The 23,985-nt window shown below is 38.8% G+C and overlaps 1 protein-coding gene across 1 annotated transcript in view; it reads right to left on the bottom strand.

Annotated features, from left to right (window-relative positions):
• The window catches only part of ILDR1 (immunoglobulin like domain containing receptor 1), a 107,241-nt gene extending 86,775 nt beyond the window's left edge, over window positions 1-20,466 (bottom strand). Inside the window, exon 1 of the mRNA XM_053705869.1 lies at window positions 20,203-20,466. Within this exon, the coding sequence (XP_053561844.1) occupies window positions 20,203-20,245 (43 nt within the window). The 5' untranslated portion in view covers window positions 20,246-20,466. The remainder of the gene's footprint in view (window positions 1-20,202) is intronic.
• Window positions 20,467-23,985: the final 3,519 nt, after the last annotated feature.

Raw genomic sequence — 23,985 nt, 5'->3', positions numbered from 1 at the left:
TTAACAAAAAGGCCTAGAGCCCATCCTCCACAAAGGTATCAAACCGAAAATACCCCAGACACCCTAAAAGGGAGACAATAGGACCCATCCTGACCCAACCCCAAATCCCAGGGGCATAACAGGGTCATACAGATAGGATAAAGAACCGTAGACTCTCCCCCGAAATCCACACCGGAATCATAAAGGAGGAAAACAGATTTACATAAGTTAGCGCCCAAGGCGACACGCCCCAATCCAAACCAGCTGGCAGGCTATTTCAACGAGAAAAAAGAACCTTGAATCAAAATCCAAGAAGGACACAAGAGAAACTGCGAAAAACACCTGCAGCACGAGTCCATTAGGGAAAAAACCCTAATCCGTAGCCCCGAGGCACAGGACTCCAAGAACAGAGCCCACCTATGGCCCAACACCCCAAGGGGCGATAAAGACGAACAGGGCACCAGTGACAACACCGGAGAAGTCAATCTAAAATCCCATCAGAGCCTAAAAAGCTCCCAGGGGCGGAGGAAGAGGACATTGGCCACCTCTGCATGACAGCCTAAACTACACGATGGCAAAGACTCTAATAGAACCATCAACAGCAGCTCAAAAGGACATAACCACACGGTAAGGACCACACTCTTCGGATCAGGGATGCGAAAGGACGCTGTGAGATACCACCGGTCTAGATGTCGGGTGCGGACTGACACGGGCCAGCCCAAGCGTTTCCAACATCCAGATCCGAAGGTCCAGAAGAATAGTGTAATTTTTTATTTTTTTTTGTGTATAAAAACAAATAACTGAACAAGAGAATCAGTAGGTCCCGCCGGACCAGCCAGACACAACATGCGTCACTAACAAGTAACAGGTCACACACAAAACTCCGTAATAAATCCGAAAACAACTTCCATAGAAGAACTTAAATCAAGCCATCCCAGAATTCCCATAGGGAAAACAAAAAAATAAATAATCCGGACCAGATAAAAGAAAAACAAGGGCACCCACAGGCATCCGTCCAGAAAGAACTATGTCTCCGCAGGACCTGCCAAATTGAAACCGTAACCTCCAGAAAAAAAGACTGGGGAAACTCACAGTAGACCGACCGGGGAGAGACACATCCCCACTAGCCTATCTCGAAGAACTGAGAAGTCCTTGGACCATAAAGGAAAGGATCCCCAAATAAGTCAAAAAGTCGTCATAATAGGACACAAAGCCACATAATCCTATAACGAAAATAACAACAAGGGGGAACAAACACCCCCGGGGGGAATATTATAACGAATCAGCTCCATTAAAATATTAAATCGAAAATGTCCCGTCATCTCTGGGGGAAACAATCCACCCTGCGCAGAAGGGACATTGACATCGGGGCCAACCTCAAAAGTAAAAGAAGTATGCTATTGGGAAGGTGCCTCCTGAGGAGCAGAGCCCCCAGAGGCCAATGGCTCGGAAGGCCCAGGGTCCTCTGAGCCTGAGGGACCCGGCAAACTATCCAGGCACAAGAAACAAAATTGTCAGACTTGCGATAACAGGGCCAAATTTTGGTCCTCATTTGAGGACGACTCAGAATTACAATCCTCATCAGAGGATGACTCAGAATCGGATATGAAACTAGTCCCGGCATTGGAATCCTCCATAGCTTAAGACTGCACAAGATAAACAGAGATTGGGAGGAAAAAAAAAAAAGCGACTGCACCTGACACCCACAATGGCTGGGGGCACTCACTACCTCCTATGACTAGACTGCAGCAGAGCAGACTCTTTACTCCGTCGCCACTCAGTCAGGAATGCAGAAGGGGAAGAAGACCCACCCAAGCATAAAAACACGCCCGGTCACCAGATACCCCTCAAAATCCCAAAAAGCGTGCCACTAAAGGGCGGCAAAACTAGGCCCACAGAAAAAGTTAGCAAGTCTGAATAAAATAGGCATAACCCGAAGGTATAGTTCTAGGCCGTGTAAACCACAACTGAAAGTACAAGCCAATATGTGCCACATAGGCATATGTCTCGGCCGCAGAGCTCCTATGCACATACACAAGCAGGTTGAATCACATAAGAAACATGAGAAACAAAAAAACCCATCCCCGTTCACTAATCCAAGGAGGAATTATCCCATGATTCCCAGATCGGAGCAGAAGGTGCCTCAGCGAGGCCCATACTTAAAGGGACACTCATGTTAAATTAAATTTTCATGATTCAGATACAGCATGTAATTTTAAACAACTTTCCAATTTACTTCCATTAAAAAAAATGTGCACAGTCTTTTATATTTACAATTTTTGAGTCACCAGATCCTACTGAGCATGTGCAAGAATTCACAGACTATATGTATATGCATTTGTGATTGGCTGATGGCTGTCACATGGTACAAGGGGAGTGGAAATATACATAACTTTGAAATTTGTTATAAAAAAAATCTACTACTCATTTGAAGTTCAGACTAAGTGCTATTGCATTGTCTTGTTATCTTGCATTTGTTGATTATGCAAATCTAATGTGTTGACTGGTCCTTTAACTGTCATAATAATTACATTACAGAAAACAGAATAAAATTAAACAATCTTACCGGAATCTACGCCATGGAACAGGAAGACGGTCCTTCAAGTGTGACGAATAGTAGCATCGCCTCCGTCATGGACTTGTGAGAAGACAGCATGTAGCGAAACAAAGTTCGGCAACACCAAGTGCTGAAACGGAGATGTGAATATGAGTCGGGATGGTGTCACAGGGGAAGCTCCCACTGCATCTCCGGACTCTCACTTTCGCCCAGGCCCCCACAAGAGACTGACAGGACACCTTAAAACTCCCGTCCCATGTCAAAGGGTAGCACCCTCCATAAGAGACATATGAAAAAGAAATAAAAGTAAAATAATTTTAAAAGGAAACTTCTGACACATCTCTGACAACCTCCTGGGACGAAAGGCAAAGAATGACTGGGGGATAGGGGAAGTGGGAGGAGTATTTATGCCTTTGGCTGGTGGGTCTTTGCCTCCTCCTGGTGGCCAGGTTCTTATTTCCCATAAGTAATGAATGTGGCTGTGGACTCTTTCCCATTAGGAAGAAAATGTAAATCAAGCGATCACGTGATTTCAATTATGATAGTGTCTGAGGGGATTGCCTATGACGCTAGGCACGCCCTCCAGCCCGCATCCCATTCGCGAAGCCCCTCTGGCTTTAGTACAACCAAAAGGCTAAGACATTCTATGCCGTCCTAAGGGCGTTAAAGTCCAGTGCAGTTAAGACGGCATAGAACGTCCTAAAGGCGTTAAGGGGTTAATTAAAGGGACAGTCAACACCAAAATTGTTATTGTTTAAAAAGATAGATAACGCCTTTACTACCCATTCCCCAGCTTTGCACAACCATCACTGTTATATTAATATACTTTATAACATTTAAACCTCTAAATGTCTGCCTGTTTCTAAGCCACTACAGACAGCCTCTTATAATGTTTTTGTATTAGCTTTTCATAACAAGAGACTGCTAGTTCATGTGGGCCATATATATAACATTGTGCTCTCTCCAGTGGAGTTGTGGCTGGCACAGCACTAATTGGCTAAAATGCAAGTCAATAGATAATAAACAAATAGCCATGTGATCAGGGGGCTTTCAAAAGAGGCTTAGATACAAGGTAATCACAGAGGTTAAAAGTATATCAATATAACCATGTTGGTTATGCAAAATTGGGGAATGGGTAATAAAGGGATTATCTATCATTTTAAACAATAAAGATTTTGGAGTAGGATGTCCCTTTATGTGAGCATTTATAAGTGACGCAATAAGGATTATACAAGGATTGAACCAAGTACAAGACATAAGGCACATATTGTAATTTTGTTGTTCCATGTGTTTCACCGATTCCCTTACTGTAAAAATACTCCATATCTTAATGTTCCCTTTGCTATCTCTTGTCTTTGTAACCAACTATATTTATTTATTTATTTACTCCTCCCCCTCACCACATGAAACATTAATTGGCCCATCTCTCCTACCATCACCTCACTTTTACTCTAATGGGCTCCACACATTCCTAAACTCTCTCTCTCTCCTCCCTGCATCAAATCCCAAAGACACTCTCAATACCGCACATCTGTATCTCATCTTATATAACTCACTTGCTAATATTAGTTGCTGGTGATATCTCCCCCAGTCCTGGCCCCCCACTACTTCCTAATATCAAACGTTGATGTATTTCTTACCATAGACCAAAAAAACACAGAACTCTGGAGATCTAACTCCAATTCATTGTGCATCTAAAGCCAACACCCCCTTCACTTGTGCACTCTGGAACTCTCGCTCTGTTTGTAACAAGTTCTATTCTATCCATGAGCTTTTCATCACCCACTACCTCAACCTTCTGGCTCTCACAGAAACCTGGCTCTCTCCCTCAGACACAATCTCCCCTGCAGCATTGTTACATGGGGGTCTCACTTCACCCACACCCCTAGCTCTGGAAACAGATAAGGTGCTGTAGGCATTTTACTTTCCTCTTGCTGGGTCTTTCAAATACAACCCATTTTTTCCCATCGAAACCCACACAATTCACTTTTTCTCTCAGCCTCTCTACATGTTGCAGTTATATAATCACACACACCCCAGCTTCCCAACTCAATTACTTTATCATTTTCCTGCCTGGCTACCATATTCCCTCTCCTCAGGCACCCCTGAACTCATTATCTGTGATTTCAACCTCTCAATTGACAATTCCACTGCCCCTCGAGCAACAAAACTTCTGCAGCTCAGTTACTCTTATGGTCAGTCACAACAGACCAACTCTCTCACTTACAGAGACGGACCCTCCCCACAATGGAGAAAGTCTCACTGTTCAGCTGACTTACTTCACTACAAATTTATATTGCACTCCTGATAGGGGCACTTTGCATTAATAAAATCAAGGGATTCAGTCGTATGCAGATTTAGAGGCACAATTTTAGGAGAATTGCGGCCACTCCTATTTTGTTTGGGAACTTCATTTCTCTTCCTTGAAGTAGACATTCTCTATTAATTATTATTTGGTGTATGTGAATCTGTAGATTGCTCTTTTATTAGCCAATATAACTATGAATGTTATTTGTGTACTTGAATGGCAAATGCTAACAATTTGTCTATTATGCTTTGATTTTTGAACATCAATAAAAAAAATTTTTACTGGACTGTTCGGTTGAATACGGGGCGCATGGCAACCCTATCTAGCGATAACTCAAATGATTGGTTGTGAGCAGCAAACTGTACACTAGATGGTAATTTTAGCACTGCTTCAGGCCTACACAAACGGAAGCTTCGAACTGTTGTAACGAAAGTTCATTTAAAGTTAGTTGTTAATTGCAATGCAACAAAAAGAACAGCTACACAGAGAGCAAATATCAATATCTATCCAGCCGTCAAATGAAAGTAAACAAATAATGATGATTGCCATGGTTATTTACGTCTGCCTTTTAAAAGGGAACATTTGATCAATAAAGAAAAAAAAAGCAAGTACAGAAACCAAGCACGTAGGATGCAAGATACTGGTGAGGTTTTATTACTGCAAAATATTTAAATTTAACTCTTGCGGAGCTGGGGAAAAAAATATTCAGCACAAAACTGAACATGTTGAAAACGTCAGAAAAGGTTTACGATTATGCTTATTCCTGTTACAAATGGAAGTGCAGAACACTTATTCCACACAGTCATTGGCTGCACACTCTAGTGACCTATTTATAACTGTTCCTAATTGGCCACAGCAGAGAAGGTAGCCTAAATTACAACATGGCAGCTCCCATTGTGTTATAGACACTAAAACTTTACACTTATTTTGTCACTTTTTTTAACAGCTAATGAAACTTAAAAAATACCTCTAAATGTTATTGTCAAACTAATCTTTTCTTATCTAGCATTTATTTAGTGTGTTAGAGGCCTTTAACCCCTTAATGACCGAGGACGTGCAGGGTACGTCCTCAGAAAAAAGGCAGTTAACGCCTGAGGACGTACCCTGCACGTCCTCGGTGTGGAAAGCAGCTGGAAGAGATCCTGCTCACTTCCAGCTGCTTTCCGGTTATTGCAGTGATGCCTCGATATGGAAGCATCCTGCAATAACCTTAGATGGCCATCCGATGCAGAGAGAGCCACTCTGTGGCCCTCTCTGCACCGGACATCGATGGCCGGTATCGTTGGTGGGTGGGAGCCGGTGTGGGAGGTGGGTGGCGGCCATCGATGGCCCTGGTCATGTGGAGGGGGGCGGGATCGTGGGCGTGGAAGCCCGGGCGCGCACGGGGCAGGGACCGGGTGGGGACCGCTGCACTACAGAAAAAAATGTGTCCCAAAATAAAAGTGGGACCAGTAATTTTTTTTAAAAAAACCTTAGGCGTTATTTAGGTGGTGGGGGTTGGTCCGTGGGGGGGGGGGGGGGAAGCTACACTACAGAAAAAATAAAAAAAAAATAAAAAAAATAAACATTTGATTGTGCAAACTGGGTAGACTCCCAATAAGGCAGAGGGGGAGGCTTAGAGAGCTGTTTTGGGGGGGATCCTAAACACAGCATATGTAAATATGCTTTTTTTTTTTTCTTTAAAAAAAAAAAATTCTTTTATTTTAGTACTGGCAGACTTTCTGCCAGTACTTAAGATGGCGGGGACAATAGTGGGGTGGGGGAGGGAAGGGAGCTGTTTGGGAGGGATCAGGGGGTGGGATGTGTCAGGTGGGAGGCTGAACTCTAAACTAAAGCTAAAATTAACCCTGCAAGCTCCCTACACACTACCTAATTAACCCCTTCACTGCTAGCCATAATACACGTGTGATGCGCAGCAGCATTTAGCGACTTTCTAATTACCAAAAAGCAACGCCAAAGTCATATATGTCTGCTATTTCTGAACAAAGGGCATCCCAGAGAAGCATTTACAACCATTTGTGCCATAATTGCACAAGCTGTTTGTAAATAATTTCAGTGAGAAACCTAAAATTGCGAAAAAATTAACGTTTTTTTTTTAATTTGATCGCATTTGGCGGTGAAATGGTGGCATGAAATATACCAAAATGGGCCTAGATCAATACTTGGGGTTGTCTACTACACTACACTAAAGCTAAAATTAACCCTAGAAGCTCCCTACATGCTCACTAATTAACCCCTTCACTGCTGGGCATAATACACGTATTTTGCGCAGGGGCATTTAGCAGCCTTCTAATTACCAAAAAGCAAAGCCAAAGCCATATATGTCTGCTATTTCTGAACAAAGGGGATCCCAGAGAAGCATTTACAACCATTTATGCTATAATTGCATAAGTTGTTTGTAAATAATTTCAGTGAGAAACCTAAAGTTTGTGAAAATATTTGTGAAAAAGTGAACATTTTTTTTTATTTGATCGCATTTGGCGGTGAAATGGTGGCATGAAATATACCAAAATGGGCCTAGATCAATACTTTGGGATGTCTTCTAAAAAAAAATATATACATGTCAATGGATATTCAGGGATTCCTGAAAGATATTAGTGTTCCAATGTAACTAGCGCTAATTTTGAAAAAAAGTGGTTTGGAAATAGCAAAGTGCTACTTGTATTTATGGCCCTATAACTTGCAAAAAAAGCAAAGAACATGTAAACATTGGGTATTTCTAAACTCAGGATAAAATTTAGAAACTATTTAGCATGGGTGTTTTTTAATGGTTGTAGATGTGTAACAGATTTTGGGGGTCAAAGTTAGAAAAAATGTGTTTTTTTCCATTTTTTCCTCATATTTTATGTTTTTTATAGTAAATTATAAGATATGATGAAAATTATGGTATCTTTTGAAAGTCAATTTAATGGCGAGAAAAACAGTATATAATATGTGTGGGTACAGTAAATGAGGAAGAGGAAAATTACAGCTAAACACAAACACTGCAAAAATGTAAAAATAGCCTTGGTCCCAAACGGACAGAAAATGGAAAAGTGCTGCGGTCATTAAGGGGTTAAAGGGACACTATATTAATATAATTTGTATAACACACATAAAGATACTGAAAATATTTTGACTAAGATAATGTTAAAGGGACAGTCAACACCAGAATTTTTGTTGTTTAAAATAACCAACACTGGTATAGAAATACACTTTTTACCTCTGTGATTCCCTTTTTTTCTATGCTTCTGCAAACTGCCCCCTTATTTCAGTTCTTTTGACAGACTTGCATTTTAGCCAATCAGTACTCACTCCAGAGTAATTTCACGTGCTTGAGCTCTATGTTATCTATATGAAACACATGAACTAATGCCCTCTAGTGGTCAAAATGCATTCAGATTAGAGGCAGTCTTCAAAGTCTAAGAAATTAGCATATGAACCTCCTAGGTATAGCTTTCAACTAAGAATATCATGAGTACAAAGCAAAATTGGTGATAAAAGTAAATAGGAAAGTTGTTTAAAATTACATTCCCTATTTAAATCATGAAAGTGTTTTTTGGACTTGACTGTCCCTTTAAGTACTAAATGTTCATTAGCTAAGAACAACTACCACAGTTCTATTGGTAAGAGAGGACATTCTTCTGCAGGCCTGAGAAGAAAATATTAATTCAGTCAAGACAGGCTCATGCTATTAATTTAAATACCATCTTTTTGGTGAAACAACGAGGACAAATGACCTACTAATGTGCAGCTGTGAGGAGTGAACAAAGCTGGCTAGCCAGAAATCTTTATGATTATTTCCAGGTAACTTAACCCCTTAGTGACCAGACCATTTTTCAAATTTCTTACCATTAAGAACCAGGGCTATTTTTACATTTCTGCTGTGTTTGTGTTTAGCTGTAATTTTCCTCTCTTACTCATTTACTGTACCCACACATATTATATACCATTTCTTGCCATTAAATGGATTTTCTAAAGATACCATTATTTTCATCACATCATATAATTTTCTTAAATTTTTTTAAAGTAAATTAAGATGAAAAAATTAAGGAAAAAAATAATTTGTTACACATCTACAACCACCAAAAAAACACCAATGCTAAATAGTTTCTAAATGTTGTCCTGAGTTTAGAAATATTCCCACTGATCCCTCCCTGACCCCTCTCAAACAGCTCTCTTCCCTCCCCCTCCTCACAAATGTCATCTTCATCTTAAAGGGCCACTGTAAGTAAATATTTTCTATGCCTGTTACTAACTAACTACCCCAAATACACTTTTTATCAATAGCATTTCATTAACATATCTCTACCGTATATCAGAAATCTTGTCTGCAAATTTAATTGTTTTCCAAACCCACTCCGTGGGTATCCTTTGCTCTGTACCAATCCGTTTACAATACCTAGGTTTCAAAATGGCGCTTTAAACACAAAGTTATTGGTTTAAGTATTTTGAACATGCAGTGCTGAAAATAGTGGGCAGGATAACGTGACATCATCGGCGAATAAAAGATATAACTTTTAGAACGTTATGAAACTTCGTTTTGGAGAAAATATAGGTCAGTAGGTTTTAATTAATGTTTATTAACTTTAATATGTTAGTTGTTTAGCTTAAAAATTATAACAGAAAGTAATCCTTTAAGTACTGCCAGAAAGTCTACCAGTACTAAAATAAAAGTTTTTATTTTTTATATAAATAATTTCTGCAGTGTAGATTCCACCCTAATCCCCCAACCTCCACAAACACCCCCAAACAGCTCTCTTAACCTCCCCCCTCTTCCTATTTGCGCCCATCTTAAGTACTGGCACCCACTTTGCATTTAAAATTGTGCCGTTTTAATTTTTTTTTTATTATTAATTCCATATTTTCCGTAGTGTAGCTGCCCCCCTCAATACCCTCTCTGATCCCTTTTCCCAAGACTTATCCCCCCTACCCTTATACATTGTACTAAGTACGTGCGCGCACTCCTGCCCCCCTTGCACGCTCCCAACGCCCTCGCGGCACTGGATCAAAAGGAAAACACTGAGAGGAAGTGATCCAGCGATGGGCCGCCCACCCGCATCCCTTGTATCCCTCCCACGCCACCAACGATCTGCACCATCTCTGGCCGATGCTGAGAGGGCCACCTCTGCATCTGTGTGCTTAAAATGGGTATTGCACAATGCCTCAATATTGAGGCATCGCTGCAATACTGTGAAAGCGTCTGGAAGCGATCACAATCGTTTCCAGCTCTTGAAAACACTGAGGATGTGCAGGGTACGTCCTTTGTCATTAACTAGCAGTTTTTGTAGGACGTACCCTGCCATCCTTGGTCGTTAAGGGGTTAAAAGACCAGTAAATAAAGTAGATTTGCACAATCAATAATTGCATGCTAAAAAGACAATGCAATGAACTTCAAATGAGTAGTAGATTTTTTCTGACAAATTTAAAGTTATGTCTATTTCCACTCCCCCCTGTATCATGTGACAGCTATCAGCCAATCACAAATGCATATACATATATTATATGAATTCTTGCACATGTTCAGTAGGAGCAGGTGACTCAAAAAGTGTAAATATAAAGACTGTGCACATTCTGTTAATGGAAGTAAATTGGAAAGTTGTTTACAATGGCCTGCTCTATCTGAATCATGAAAGTATAATTTTAACTTAAGTGTCCCTTTAAAAAGGAACACATCCTGTGTGCCAATTACAGGATGCATATATTCAGCCACCAATCAGCAGTTAGCTCCCATTTGTGCATTGATGCTTCTGAACCACATAGGTATGTTTCAATAAAAGATACCAAATAAGAAGTAAATTGGAAAGTTGTTTAACCCCTTAATGACCATTGAAGTTCCCTGTAGCTGGTCGTACATTGTGGTCGTTAAAGGGTTTAAATTGCATGCTCTATCTAAACCATGAAACTTTAATTTTGGCTCTACTGCCCCTTTAAAGGAACACAAAAAATGTCCATTTTAAATTTTAGAATAAAAGAGAGAAGGAAGAGAAGAAGAGGAAGAAGAGGACGAAGCGGACGAAGAGGAAGATCAAAACATTTATTTGAAATTTTGCTAACTAGAAAACTGAGAAGAATAAACAAAAATGTCAGGCACCTGAACTATAATTGTAGGGGCAATGACCTCCTGGACTCACAATTTCAATAAATCACATTACAAAGAGCACTCATTTTTTATATTAGCTGTAACAGACAGGGCCGCCGTCAGGGGATGAAAGGGGCGACTCCTGTCAGAGGCCATGCAGAAAGGTTTTCTCCTCAATACACAAATGGTAGGTGCCCTTTTGGCAGATATGATTTTTATATATATATATAAAAAAATTTATATATATATATTTTTTTAAATTACATTTTTTATATATTTTTTTTTTTAATTACATTCCAGTTTACCGCCCCTTTGTGCAAGGACTTTCCAGATGCCAGGAGGCATTTTATCTAAGAATTTTTTACATCTGCATAAATTGATATACTCTCAGGTTAAGATTGCTCAGTGTTTGAAATGAGACAGGATAACTTAACACTATTCAGTTTACACTACAGCTGACTTAATTTTGAAATACTGTACATACAAACAAGCCTAAATCCTGCATTTAATCAGATCGAATGGTATGAGTACCACAGCTTATGGTTCCACCAAGACCATATAGGGGTCGATTTATCAAAGGCTTCTCAAGCCTTTCGACCCACTACGGCTGCAGGTTCCCACAAGAGAACCTGCACGCCATATTTAACAAGCAGCAGTCCTCAGACCGTTGTTTCCCTAATCTTTCGCCACCTCTAAATTGGCGAAAATAAATCTCCGACCAGGGAGATTAACAGATGCTGCCTGCGCGTGATCGGCTGTGCATGGGCAGGAGGCGGGATTGCACGCAAGTGCAAAATAGTGCTCATGTGCAATGCTGAATTCTGCATGGGGAATTCAGCCAGCCAGAGGCGAGCAGCGGCGGACATGGGTGCGTATGTGCGCCCCTGTCCGCCTCAGCTTGATAAATCGCCTTTATAGAATACAACATTTTCAAAATCGATAAGTACAGCTGACAGATGGGAACATTTGTACACCGGATTTGAAGTTGTGCTCTTGGTTGGGGGGGGGGGACAACATATGTCAACCTTTCAAAAGTACTTCTCTTCAACTACCCTTTCTGACAGATTATTAATGTACAATTTTGAATTTACATGAGTATTTTTGTTTGCACATTTACTACTGATTATTCACATCTTTCTACAGACTTTGAGACCTTTCCGGAAGCCACTGCATGCTGTTATCATATAGTTGGCATCTTCCTTGACAAAAAGATAATCAGAACTCCTCCTTTTTGACAAAACTGTAGTCTACCTCATTACTTGTCAGGTCAATGTAAACAAGTACTGATTGTGTGTGTCTGAGTGTGTTTGTGTGTCTCTTTGCATGTCTGCTAGGCAGCTAGAGTGTCTATATGTGAATCCGTATGTGTGTAATTCTTGTATGAGTGTGTCTGTGTGTTTCTGTGTTTTTGTGGTACTACATTAACATTTCCAAGTTTAACTACACTTAAGAATAAAAGTGCATTTATATGTTTTAGTCACTTGGTCAAAAATTGCACGTCAAGGGGGGCTCTGATCAATGGTTAAGTAAGGGGTGGCGGCCCTGGTAACAGATATAGTACATTTTATCTAGTTAGACATAAGGCACATTTACTGAAGTTACAATCGTCATATAGTCAGTCTGGTCATTATTATCCTCAGCTATTTGTGGTCTTATGACGCAAAGGAATTTTGTGTTTCCAAAGTAACTCTGGGCTGGATAAGTGCACGTTTTCTGCTGTTTATAAAGTTTCTGGGAGATTAATATCACAGTATTTCTTCTAGCCCCACAGTGGTTTAGTGTGAATTACTAACATTCAATTCAGTCTATCATATACTTTAATGCAGTAATATGATGCTTATATCTAAGTCACCCTATTGAGAAGTATTCTTTTATTTATTTATATATATATATATATATATATATATATATATATATATATATATATATATATATATATATATATATATAATTATTATTATTTTTTTTGCTGTGTGGGTTATATATTTATTATATTAGCGCTGCGGAATCTGTTGGCACTCTACAAATAACCGATAATAATAATACACACACACAAACACAAAAATATTTGGCTCCTAAAAAGGTAAAATTTAAATATTCTAGAAAAAAACTAAGCACATATTTCTGATATAAAGTTTTCTAGTAATATTTAATCTAGCGCTGCGGAATCTGTTGGAGCTCTACAAATAAATAATAATAATAATAATAATAATAATAATATGAATAGGATCTAATAATTGGGATACTGCAGTATGACAGAGTAACATCATTAGATATTCTAATCTGTGCGCACTAGAAATGTTTTTTTTTAAGTCAGCAGGTCTGGTTATTGATCAGTTGTTATTTATAACTGCCTCCTCTGACACTAAACTTTATTAGCCATTAAATGTGACAACCCCCTCCTTTGTGAATCACTCAAAGAAAAAAAAAATTGTAAATGCTCAACTATTAACAGCCTGCAGATTCCTGTGTCACGCTAATACTCTAATTCAGCAACAACCTCAATCTTTATTTGTAGGCACTTACTGATATAATAAATTAATGCTACTGCTTGGTAATGTAACTGTTTACATACAGTAATGTCTCACTAACTCCATAAACTATTCTTTCTTGTAGGGTTCTTCAAACCAAGCGTTGGGACCCATTAATCATTAGCAACACCATGTTTACTGGGTCGCGACTTGTGTGTGTATTGCAGGAGAGTGTGTGGGCTGTGTGTTGTATGAAAGGATGTGTGTGGTGTGTGTTGTATGACAGTGTGTGTTGTGTGTGTATGTTGTATGAAAGTGTGTGTTGTGTGTGCATGTTGTATGAAAGTGTGTGTGAAATGAGAGTGTGTGGAGTATGTGTGTGTTGTAAGAGAATGTGTAGTGTGTGTGGGTAGTATGAGAGTGGGTGGTGTGTGCGTGTTGTATAAGAGTGTGTTCAGGGGCGGACTGACCAGCCAGGCAAATAGAACCTGGACCAAGGGCCCAGCATGTTGCTTAAGCTGGGGTTGACAGCTGCATTATCAGTAACTAAGCAGTTAAAGAGACAGTCTACGTAAAAAATGTTATTGTTTAAAAAGATAGATAATCCCTTTATTACCCATTCCCCAGTTTTGCATAACCAACACAGTTATATTAATACACATATTACCTCTGTAAATACCAGACATCCCAACCTGCAAAAGCTCATTTCAGGGAGGTGGCTTTACCCGCTTCTGCGCCGCCGCCGCCACCCCCCCTCCCAGTTATATATTAGACACCTTGAAACCCTAAATAAGATAGTGACTTATTATTAAAGTAGCTTCCCATTAAAGGCACATTAAAAAAAATAGCTTTATTGCTCAATCACATACAACAAACCTTTTTTCCAATGATCGTACGCTTGTTGAATGCTTAAATATTTTAGAATATGAAATTTAATTACGTGCAGTAAATAAGGTAATATTTGTGTTTTATTTTATTAAAATCAGTGGAGGCTTTATGGTTACTGATGCATGCTTTGAGGGTTCTATAACGTCCAAGCAACTAAGGCATTCCTAAAAAAAAAACACTTTTCCGGATTTGGGCCACATTGGATCATGGTACTTGGAGTTTCAGGGAGATTGAATTCCATTTGCTGGTATCAGGGAGCCACTATTACAATCAGGGAGACTCCCTGAACTTCAGGGAGAGTTGGGATGTCTGAAATACCATGTATCTAAGCTTCTGCCCCTTATCTCAGTGCTTTTGACAGACATGCAGTTTAGCCAATCAGTGCAGACTCCTAAATAAATCCACAGGAGTGAGCACAATGTTGTCTATATGACACACACGAATTGTACTGTCAAACTGTGAAAAACTTTCAAAATGCTCAGAGATAAGAGGCGGTTTTCAACAGTTTAGAAATCAGTTTAAGCCTAACTAGGTTTAGCTTTTAAAAATGAATACCAAGGGAACAAAGCAAATTTGATGATAAAAGTAAATTGGAAAGTTGTTTAACCCCTTAACGACCAAGGACGTGCAGGGTACATCCTCAAAAGAAAGTCAGTTAACGACCAAGGACGTACCCTGCACGTCCTCGGTCTGGAAAGCAGCTGGAAGCGATCCTGATCACTTCCAGCTGCTTTCCGATTATTGCAGGATGCCTCGATATCGAGGCATTCCGCAATAACATTTTTTAGCCATCCTGGGCAGAGAGAGCGCCACTCTGCCAGTACTTAAGATGGCGGGGACAATTGTGGGGTGGGGGAGGGAAGGGAGCTGTTTGGGAGGGATCAGGGGGTCTGATGTGTCAGGTGGGAGGCTGATCTCTACACTAAAGCTAAAATTAACCCTGCAAGCTCCCTACAAACTACCTAATTAACCCCTTCACTGCTAGCCATAATACACGTGTAATGCACAGCAGTATTTAGCGGCCTTCTAATTACCAAAAAGCAATGCCAAAGTCATATGTCTGCTATTTCTGAACAAAGGGGATTCCAGAGAAGCATTTACAACCATTTGTGCCATAATTGCACAAGCTGTTTGTAAATAATTTCAGTGAGAAACCTAAAATTCTGAAAAATGTAGCGTTTTTTTTAATTTGATCGCATTTGGCGGTGAAATGGTGGCATGAAATATACCAAAATGGGCCTAGATCAATACTTGGGGTTGTCTACTACACTACACTAAATCTAAAATTAACCCTAGAAGCTCCCTACATGCTCCCTAATTAACCCCTTCACTGCTGGGCATAATACATGTGTGGTGCGCAGTGGCATTTAGCAGCCTTCTAATTACCAAAAAGCAAAGCTAAAGCCATATAAGTCTGCTATTTCTGAACAAAGGGGATCCCAGAGAAGCATTTATAACCATTTATGCTATAATCGCATAAGTTGTTTGTTAATAATTTCAGTGAGAAACCTAAAGTTTGTGAAAAAATTTGTGAAAAAGTGAACAATTTTTTTTATTTGATCGCATTTGGTGGTGAAATGGTGGCATGAAATATAGCAAAATGGGCCTAGATCAATACTTTGGGATGTCTTCTAAAAAAAAATATATACATGTCAATGGATATTCAGGGATTCCTGAAAGATATCAGTGTTCCAATGTAACTAGCGCTAATTTTGAAAAAAAGTGGTTTGGAAATAGCAAAGTGCTACTTGTACTTATGGCCCTATAACTTGCAAAAAAAGCAAAGTACATGTGAACATTGGGTATTTCTAAACTCAGGACAAAATTTAGAAACTATTTTGCATGTTTTTTTTTGGTGGTTGTAGATGTGTAACAGATTTTGGGGGTCAAAGTTAGAAAAAGTGTGTTTTTTTCCATTTTTTCCTCATATTTTATAATTTTTTTTATAATAAATGATAAGATATGATGAAAATAATGGTATCTTTTGAAAGTCCATTTAATGCGAGAAAAACGGTATATAATATGTGTGGGTACAGTAAATGAGTAAGAGGAAAATTACAGCTAAACACAAACACCGCAAAAATGTAAAAATAGCCTTGGTCCCAAACGGACAGAAAATGGAAAAGTGCTGTGGTCATTAAAGGGTTAAAATTGCATGGGTGGTGTGTATGTGTGTTGTATAAGAGTGTGTTGTATTAGAGTGTGTGTGTTGTATTAGAGTGTGGTATGATAGTGTGTATGGTCTGTATGTGTTGTATGATAGTGTGCTGTGTGGGTTGTATGAGAGTGTTGTATTAGAGTGTTGTGTGTTGTATTAGAGTGTTGCGTGTGTGTGTTGTATTAGAGTGTTGTGTGTGGTGTGTGTTGTATTAGAGTGTTGTGTGTGGTGTGTGTTGTATTAGAGTGTTGTGTGTTGTATTAGAGTGTTGTGTGTGGTGTGTGTTGTATTAGAGTGTTGTGTGTGTTGTATTAGAGTGTGTGTGTTGTATTAGAATGTTGTGTGTGGTGTGTTGTATTAGAATGTTGTGTGTGGTGTGTTGTATTAGAGTGTGTGTGTTGTATTATAGTGTGGTATGATAGTGTGTATGGTCTGTGTGTGTTGTATGATAGTGTGCTGTGTGGGTTGTATGACAGTGTTGTATTAGAGTGTTGTGTGTGGTGTGTGCTGTATTAGAGTATTGCGTGTGTGGTGTGTGCGTTGTATTAGAGTGGTGTGTGCTGTATTAGAGTGTTGCGTTTGTGTGTTGTATTAGAGTGTTGCGTGTGGTGTGCGTGTGTTGTATTAGAGTGTTGTGTGTGGTTTGTGTTGTATTAGAGTATTGCGTGTGTGCTGTGTGCGTTGTATTAGAGTGGTGTGTGTTGTATTAGAGTGTTGCGTTTGTGTGTTGTATTAGAGTGTTGCGTGTGTGGTGTGTGTGTTGTATTAGAGTGTTGCGTGTGTGGTGTGTGTGTTGTATTAGAGTGGTGTGTGTTGTATTAGAGTGTTACGTTTGTGTGTTGTATTAGAGTGTTGCGTGTGGTGTGCGTGTGTTGTATTAGAGTGTTGCGTATGGTGTGTTGTACGAGAGTGTGTGTGTGTTGTATTAGAGTGTTGCGTTTGTGTGTTGTATTAGAGTATTGCGTGTGTGCTGTGTGCGTTGTATTAGAGTGGTGTGTGTTGTATTAGTGTTGCGTTTGTGTGTTGTATTAGAGTGTTGCGTGTGGTGTGTTATTAACTTTTACAACACTTTAAAGTTTGACTGCAATCAGGAATAACCTACATACACATTTTTGTCACTTTGCCAAAAATTGCAGCTATCTTGTATATTACTTCAGAAATGTTCTAACTAAGAGTGAGAATAGGGTTGTGAAGGTGCGTGGTATCATTGCCCTAGATCTTGGAGGGGGGGAATAATACGAAACTCAAAAATGATCTTTTGTGATTCAGACAGAGCATATCATTTAAAAAAACTTTCCAATATACTTCTGTTATAAAATGTGCTTCATTCCCATGATATTCATTGTTAAAGGGATACATAATATCTGGAGCACTACATGGATGATGTATATTGTATCTAATGCTCTTGCAAATGGATAAGTCTTGCAAAACCCCTGTCATATGGGGCTCGATTTATAAATCAAGGGCGGACAAGGGCATACATATTCGCCCCTCCCCGCCCGAGCTCTCCTCTTGCTGCCAGCAATCCGCTGCCAGAATTTAAAATTGCACGCGAGCGCCATTTTGCCACGGCGTGCAACCCCACCCCTGCCCATGCACAACCAATCACGCGCTGGTAGGCAGAAGAGGGTAGGGAAGCAGCATTCTGATGACCGCTGCTTGATCAATACGGACTGCATGTTCGCTTGTGAGAACCTGCAGTCATAGGGAAAAGAAGGGCTTGATAAATCAAAAGCCTACAGTGCTCGATTTATAAAGCCCCTTTTGACTGCAGGTTCGCACGAGAGAACCTGCAATCAAGTTTATCAAGCAGCGGTCATCAGACTGCTGCTTCTCTGTCCTGTTCTCTACCTCTTAGGCCTCATTTGACAGCTTCTGCCCGCGCGTTATTGGCTGTGCATGGGCAGGGGGCGAAGTTGCACGCAAGCACACTGGAGCCAGAGAATAAGCCAGATGGACAGGGGCGAATATGTACATATTTGCCCGTCTGCCACGGGGTGATAAATGGAGCCCATGTAGTGTTCCACAAATGGCAGGCTTCTAAGCATACGTCCCAACTTTTCAACAAAAGATACCAAAGCACAAAGAAAATTTGTTAATAGAAGTAAATTAGAAAGTGGTTTAAAAAAACAAGCTCTATCTGAATCATGAAAGAAAAATGCTGGGTTTAATATCCCTTTAAACTGCAGATAAAGTAACATTAACTGGATATAGTATGTAGTATTTTTATCATGTATATGAAAGAGCAGAAGAAAAACAGGTTTTAATATTTTTGTATGAAAAAAAATAGTCTTATATTTAAATCGCTTTATCCTGTCATCATGCAGGTCATAGCATTGTAGAATATGATTGTGTTTTATACAATAATAAATAAGCATATTGCTAAAATAAAGCATTCTGTGGGTTGCAAATGAGGAGAGGTAGCTGGTGTATAGGGAAGAGCACATAAAAAGCAAGGGAATTAGAAAACTGTGCTACAGAGTCTCACAATATAACATTAACTCCCTCTGGAAATGATTTGAAGAGACAGATTTATGCTGAGCCTATTTACGAGCCATTAAAAATTAAGCATCTAAAGTCTCATTATATCTGCTATGTTTCTGCATCGTGCACAGATTTATCATGTTGGCTGTCTGCTTTTTAATGGGAGCTCGCCCAAATGACTATTGAGAACCATCCACAGTCTACTACAAGAGGCACCAGAGCAGGTCATGTGCATACACAATATGACACTCACTTTAATTGCATACTGTGTAGCTGTATTTATTTATTTCCCAGGTAAAACACATTTGGACTACAACATAGATTCCTGGATACTATATATTAATTATAATTTCCAGTATTTATAAAATAGAATTAATCTAGGACATTAAATAATTTATTTACTCCATCTACAAAGTGCAAGTTAAAGTATATTACAGCCAGCTGAGATTAAAGGGACACTGAACCCAAATGTTTTCTTTTGCGATTCAGATAGATTATGCAATTTTAAGCAATTTTCTAATTTACTCCTATTATCAAATGTTCTTCATTCTCTTGGTATCTTTATTTTAAAAGCAAGAATGTAAGCTTAGATGCCGGCCCATTTTGGTGAACAACCTGGGTTGTTCTTGCTGATTGGTGGATAAATTCATCCACAAATAAACAAGTGCTGTCAAAGGTTCCGGACTTTCTTTTTCAATTAATAAACCAGGAGAACGAAGAAAAATTGATAATAGGAGTAAATTAGAAATTTGCATGATCTATCTGAATCACAAAAGAAAAAAATTGGATTCAGTGTCCCTTTAATGTTAAAAAAAAAATGTTTGTATGCTTTTGTGGCACATTGTTAAATTATGCAGAGTTCTGCTTATCAGCCAATCAGAAGCCACACAATTATTTCTATAGCCTTCCCAATCCCTATAAGTACTCTCAGAGCTCCATATGGAAGTGCACAAGGAGGGTAGATGTTGGGTCCTCCTGATGATGGATGTATTGCATCTAGCAGTCTATATAACGTAAATATATAAACAATAATACAATTGATTAGAACTGTATCCTGAAAACGTCCATTTGAATAGATATTAGCTATATTCAGAAGCAAATGATGTGTAACAGTATTACAGCATATGTAAATAGTCGGCCTGCTACATACATTGCGCTTGTGTTGTAACCATTACAAAACCCCTCACTGTGAAGCAAATGCACCTGCCCACCGCACCTGCTACAAGGCCGCGCATGCGCAGCGCTGTTACCCAGCTCCCTCACTATAAACGACCCCCGTCACCTAGGAACACTTACTTGTCGCCAGCCAGCCATAGAGCAGCAGGTGTATTAGTATCATGGATGTTGTATCCGCAGAGTAGTTCACAATTTAATTGACCAACAGGTCTTTTGCTGGCTCCAGTCCCGTGTGCAGTTCACGAGGGCCCTGCTCAGAGATCACACTGTAGCGAGGGGCTTTTCGGGGTCTTCCTTAAAGTGAGCAGACAATGCTCTTGTGCTAGAGACCTAATTCCAATCAAGAGAAACTTCTCAGCACCATTCAGAAACCTGTGCACCCTCCCCCACTCCCACGGTTGTCACCAGCCAGCACCCCTCCCTGGTGAGCAGGCACCTCCCTCCCCTCCTCTTTTGCCACAACTAGTTTTCCTCTCCTGGGTCATTTGCATAGAGCATGGAATGCATAATCACAGGTATCACCTTGCTCCCTCCCCTGGCAGACCTGAACCACAGGTTGTCTGTCTCCTGCAAGTAAAAACTGCTGCCAACCACACAATGGTCTGCTCCTGAACCACCCAACCCCCAGTCATATTCATTAGTCAGACAAAGAAGTTTTTCTCTCTTAGAAATGCACTGAGACCCTCTTTCATATCCCTGCACATGAATTGTAGCTAATCCAATTAGATGTCATGTTGAGGATTTTTTTCTAAAGCATAAAAAAAACCCTTTAGCCCTTGGGAATGACAAATTGCTAAAAGTAGGAAATAAACACCAAATAATTATAGACCAAGCCTTATACTGACACTTTAAGAGATAGAATAGTCAAAAATATTTTGCTTTGGTATAAACATCATTTAAACAAAAGACATTCAGTCTGATAAAAACACTGTCATTGTTTAATAACCAGTATGAGTTTTGCAATGTTAAGTCAGGAAATACCTATAAACCAATGTGTATTACTATGGAGTAGATCTCTGCCAGGAACTGTATAGCTGACACTTCTGTATTTGTTCCACTTTAAAAGGATATGAACCCCCCCCCCCCCCCCAAAAAAAATAAAAAAAAAATCTTGTGTGATTCAGACAGAGCATGAAAAAATTTCCAATTTACTTCTATTATCAAATTTGCTTTGTTCCAATGATATTATTTGTTGAAGAGATACCTGGATAGGTGTCTGGTGCACTACACAGCAGGAAATAGTGCTACCATATAGTATATATACATCTGCACGCTCTTGCGGTAACGTTCCTGCTTTTCAACAAGATACCAAGAGAATGAATAAAAATTGATAATAGAAAGTTGTTTAAAATTGCATGCTCTATCTGAATCATGAAAGGAAAAAAAATTGGGTTTCATATCCATTTAAATTTAAACAAATTTTACTTCACATTGTTACAGGCAAAATAAAAATGTGACATGCTTAGATGTTAAAGGGACAGTCTAGTCAAAATTAAACTTTCATGATTCAGATAAGGCAGGCGATTTTAAACAACGTTCCAATTGACTTTTATCATTAAATTTGCTTTCTTCCCTTTGGTATTTTTGAAAAGCTAAACCTGATTTCAAACTGATTTCTAAACCATTGAAAACAGCCTCTTAGCTCAGAGCATTTTGAAAAAATTTCACAGTTAGACAGTACTATTTCATGTGTGTCATATAGCTAACATTGTGCTCACTCCCATGGAGTTGTTTAGGAGTCTGCACTGATTGGCTAAACTGCATGTCTGTCAAAAGCACTGAGATAAGGGGCAGTCTGCAGAGGCTTAGATACAAGGTAATTACAGAGGTAAAAAGTGTATTAATATAACTGTGTTGGTTGTGCAAATCTGGGGAATGGGTAATAAAGGGATAATCTATCTTTTTAAACAATAACAATTCTGGTGTAGACTGTCCCTTTAAACTTTAATACGAATTGCTGAGTGTTTTGAGTACAATGCCCAATGGCAGGTGAGGGAGGAGCTAGCTTCCTGTAGTGCACTGCTGCTCACGAGCCTACCTAGGTATGCATTTCAACAAAGGATACCAAGAGAAAGAAGCAAATTTGATAACAGAAGTAATCATGAAAGCTGTTTAAAAGTGCATTCTCTATTTAAACATGAGAGAAAAAAATTAGCTTTACTATTCCTTTACCTAACACGTCATCTATCTTTACGCATGCGCTGGAGGCAGTTGCAAGTGCATTTTGCCAACCATTGTATCGGCAGCATGTTTAATGTTATTATCAGTAGTAATGCAATAGGAGAATCATTGTTACATGTACTGTATGTAATAGGAGAAGCATTGTTACATGTATGTTATAGGAGAAGCATTGTAATGATGTAATAGGAGAAGCATTGTTACATGTATGTTATAGGAGAAACATTGTAATGATGTAATAGGAGAAGCATTGTTACATGTACTGTATGTAATAGGAGAAGCATTGTAATGATGTAATAGGAGAAGCATTATTACATGTATGTAATAGGAGAAACATTGTTACATGTATGTAATAGGAGAAGCATTGTTACATGTATGTAATAGGAGAAACATTGTTACATGTATGTAATAGGAGAAGCATTGTTACATGTATGTAATAGGAGAAGCATTGTAATGATGTAATAGGAGAAACATTGTTACAAGTATGTAATAGGAGAAGCATTGTTACATGTATGTAATAGGAGAAGCATTGTAATGATGTAATAGGAGAAGCATTGTTACATGTATGTTATAGGAGAAACATTGTAATGATGTAATATGAGAGGCATTGTTACATGTATGTTATAGGATAAACATTGTAATGATGTAATAGGAGAAGCATTGTTACATGTACTGTATGTTATAGGAGAAACATTGTAATGATGTAATAAGAGAAGCATTGTTACATGTATGTTATAGGAGAAACATTGTAATGATGTAATAGGAGAAGCATTGTTACATGTATGTTATAGGAGAAACATTGTAATGATGTAATAGGAGAAGCATTGTTACATGTACTGTATGTTATAGGAGAAACATTGTAATGATGTAATAGGAGTAGCATTGTTACATGTATGTTATAGGAGAAACTTTGTAATGATGTAATAGGAGAAGCATTGTTACATGTATGTTATAGGAGAAACTGTGTAATGATGTAATAAGAGAAGCATTGTTACATGTATGTTATAGGAGAAACTGTGTAATGATGTAATAGGAGAAGCATTGTTACATGTACTGTATGTAATAGGAGAAGCATTGTAATGATGTAATAGGAGAAGCATTGTAATTATGTAATAGGAGAAGCATTGTAATTATGTAATAGGAGAAGCATTGTTACATGTATGTTATAGGAGAAACATTGTAATGATGTAATAGGAGAAGCATTGTTACATGTATGTTATAGGAGAAACATTGTAATGATGTAATAGGAGAAGCATTGTTACATGTATGTTATAGGAGAAACATTGTTACATGTATGTAATAGGAGAAGCATTGTTACATGTATGTTATAGGAGAAGCATTGTTACATGTATGTTATAGGAGAAGCATTGTTACATGTACTGTATGTTATAGGAGAAACATTGTAATGATGTAATAGGAGAAGCATTGTTACATGTATGTTATAGGAGAAACATTGTAATGATGTAATAGGAGAAGCATTGTTACATGTACTGTATGTTATAGGAGAAACATTGTAATGATGTAATAGGAGAAGCATTGTTACATGTATGTTATAGGAGAAACTTTGTAATGATGTAATAGGAGAAGCATTGTAATGATGTAATAGGAGAAGCATTGTAATGATGTAATAGGAGAAGCATTGTTACATGTATGTAATATGAGAAACTTTGTAATGATGTAATAGAAGAAGCATTGTTACATGTATGTTATAGGAGAAACTTTGTA

Source organism: Bombina bombina, chromosome 3 (genome assembly GCF_027579735.1).
Source record: "Bombina bombina isolate aBomBom1 chromosome 3, aBomBom1.pri, whole genome shotgun sequence".
Taxonomy (NCBI): domain Eukaryota; kingdom Metazoa; phylum Chordata; class Amphibia; order Anura; family Bombinatoridae; genus Bombina; species Bombina bombina.
Note: the sequence above shows the minus strand (reverse complement) of the source record. Positions and strands in the feature narration are given on the sequence as shown.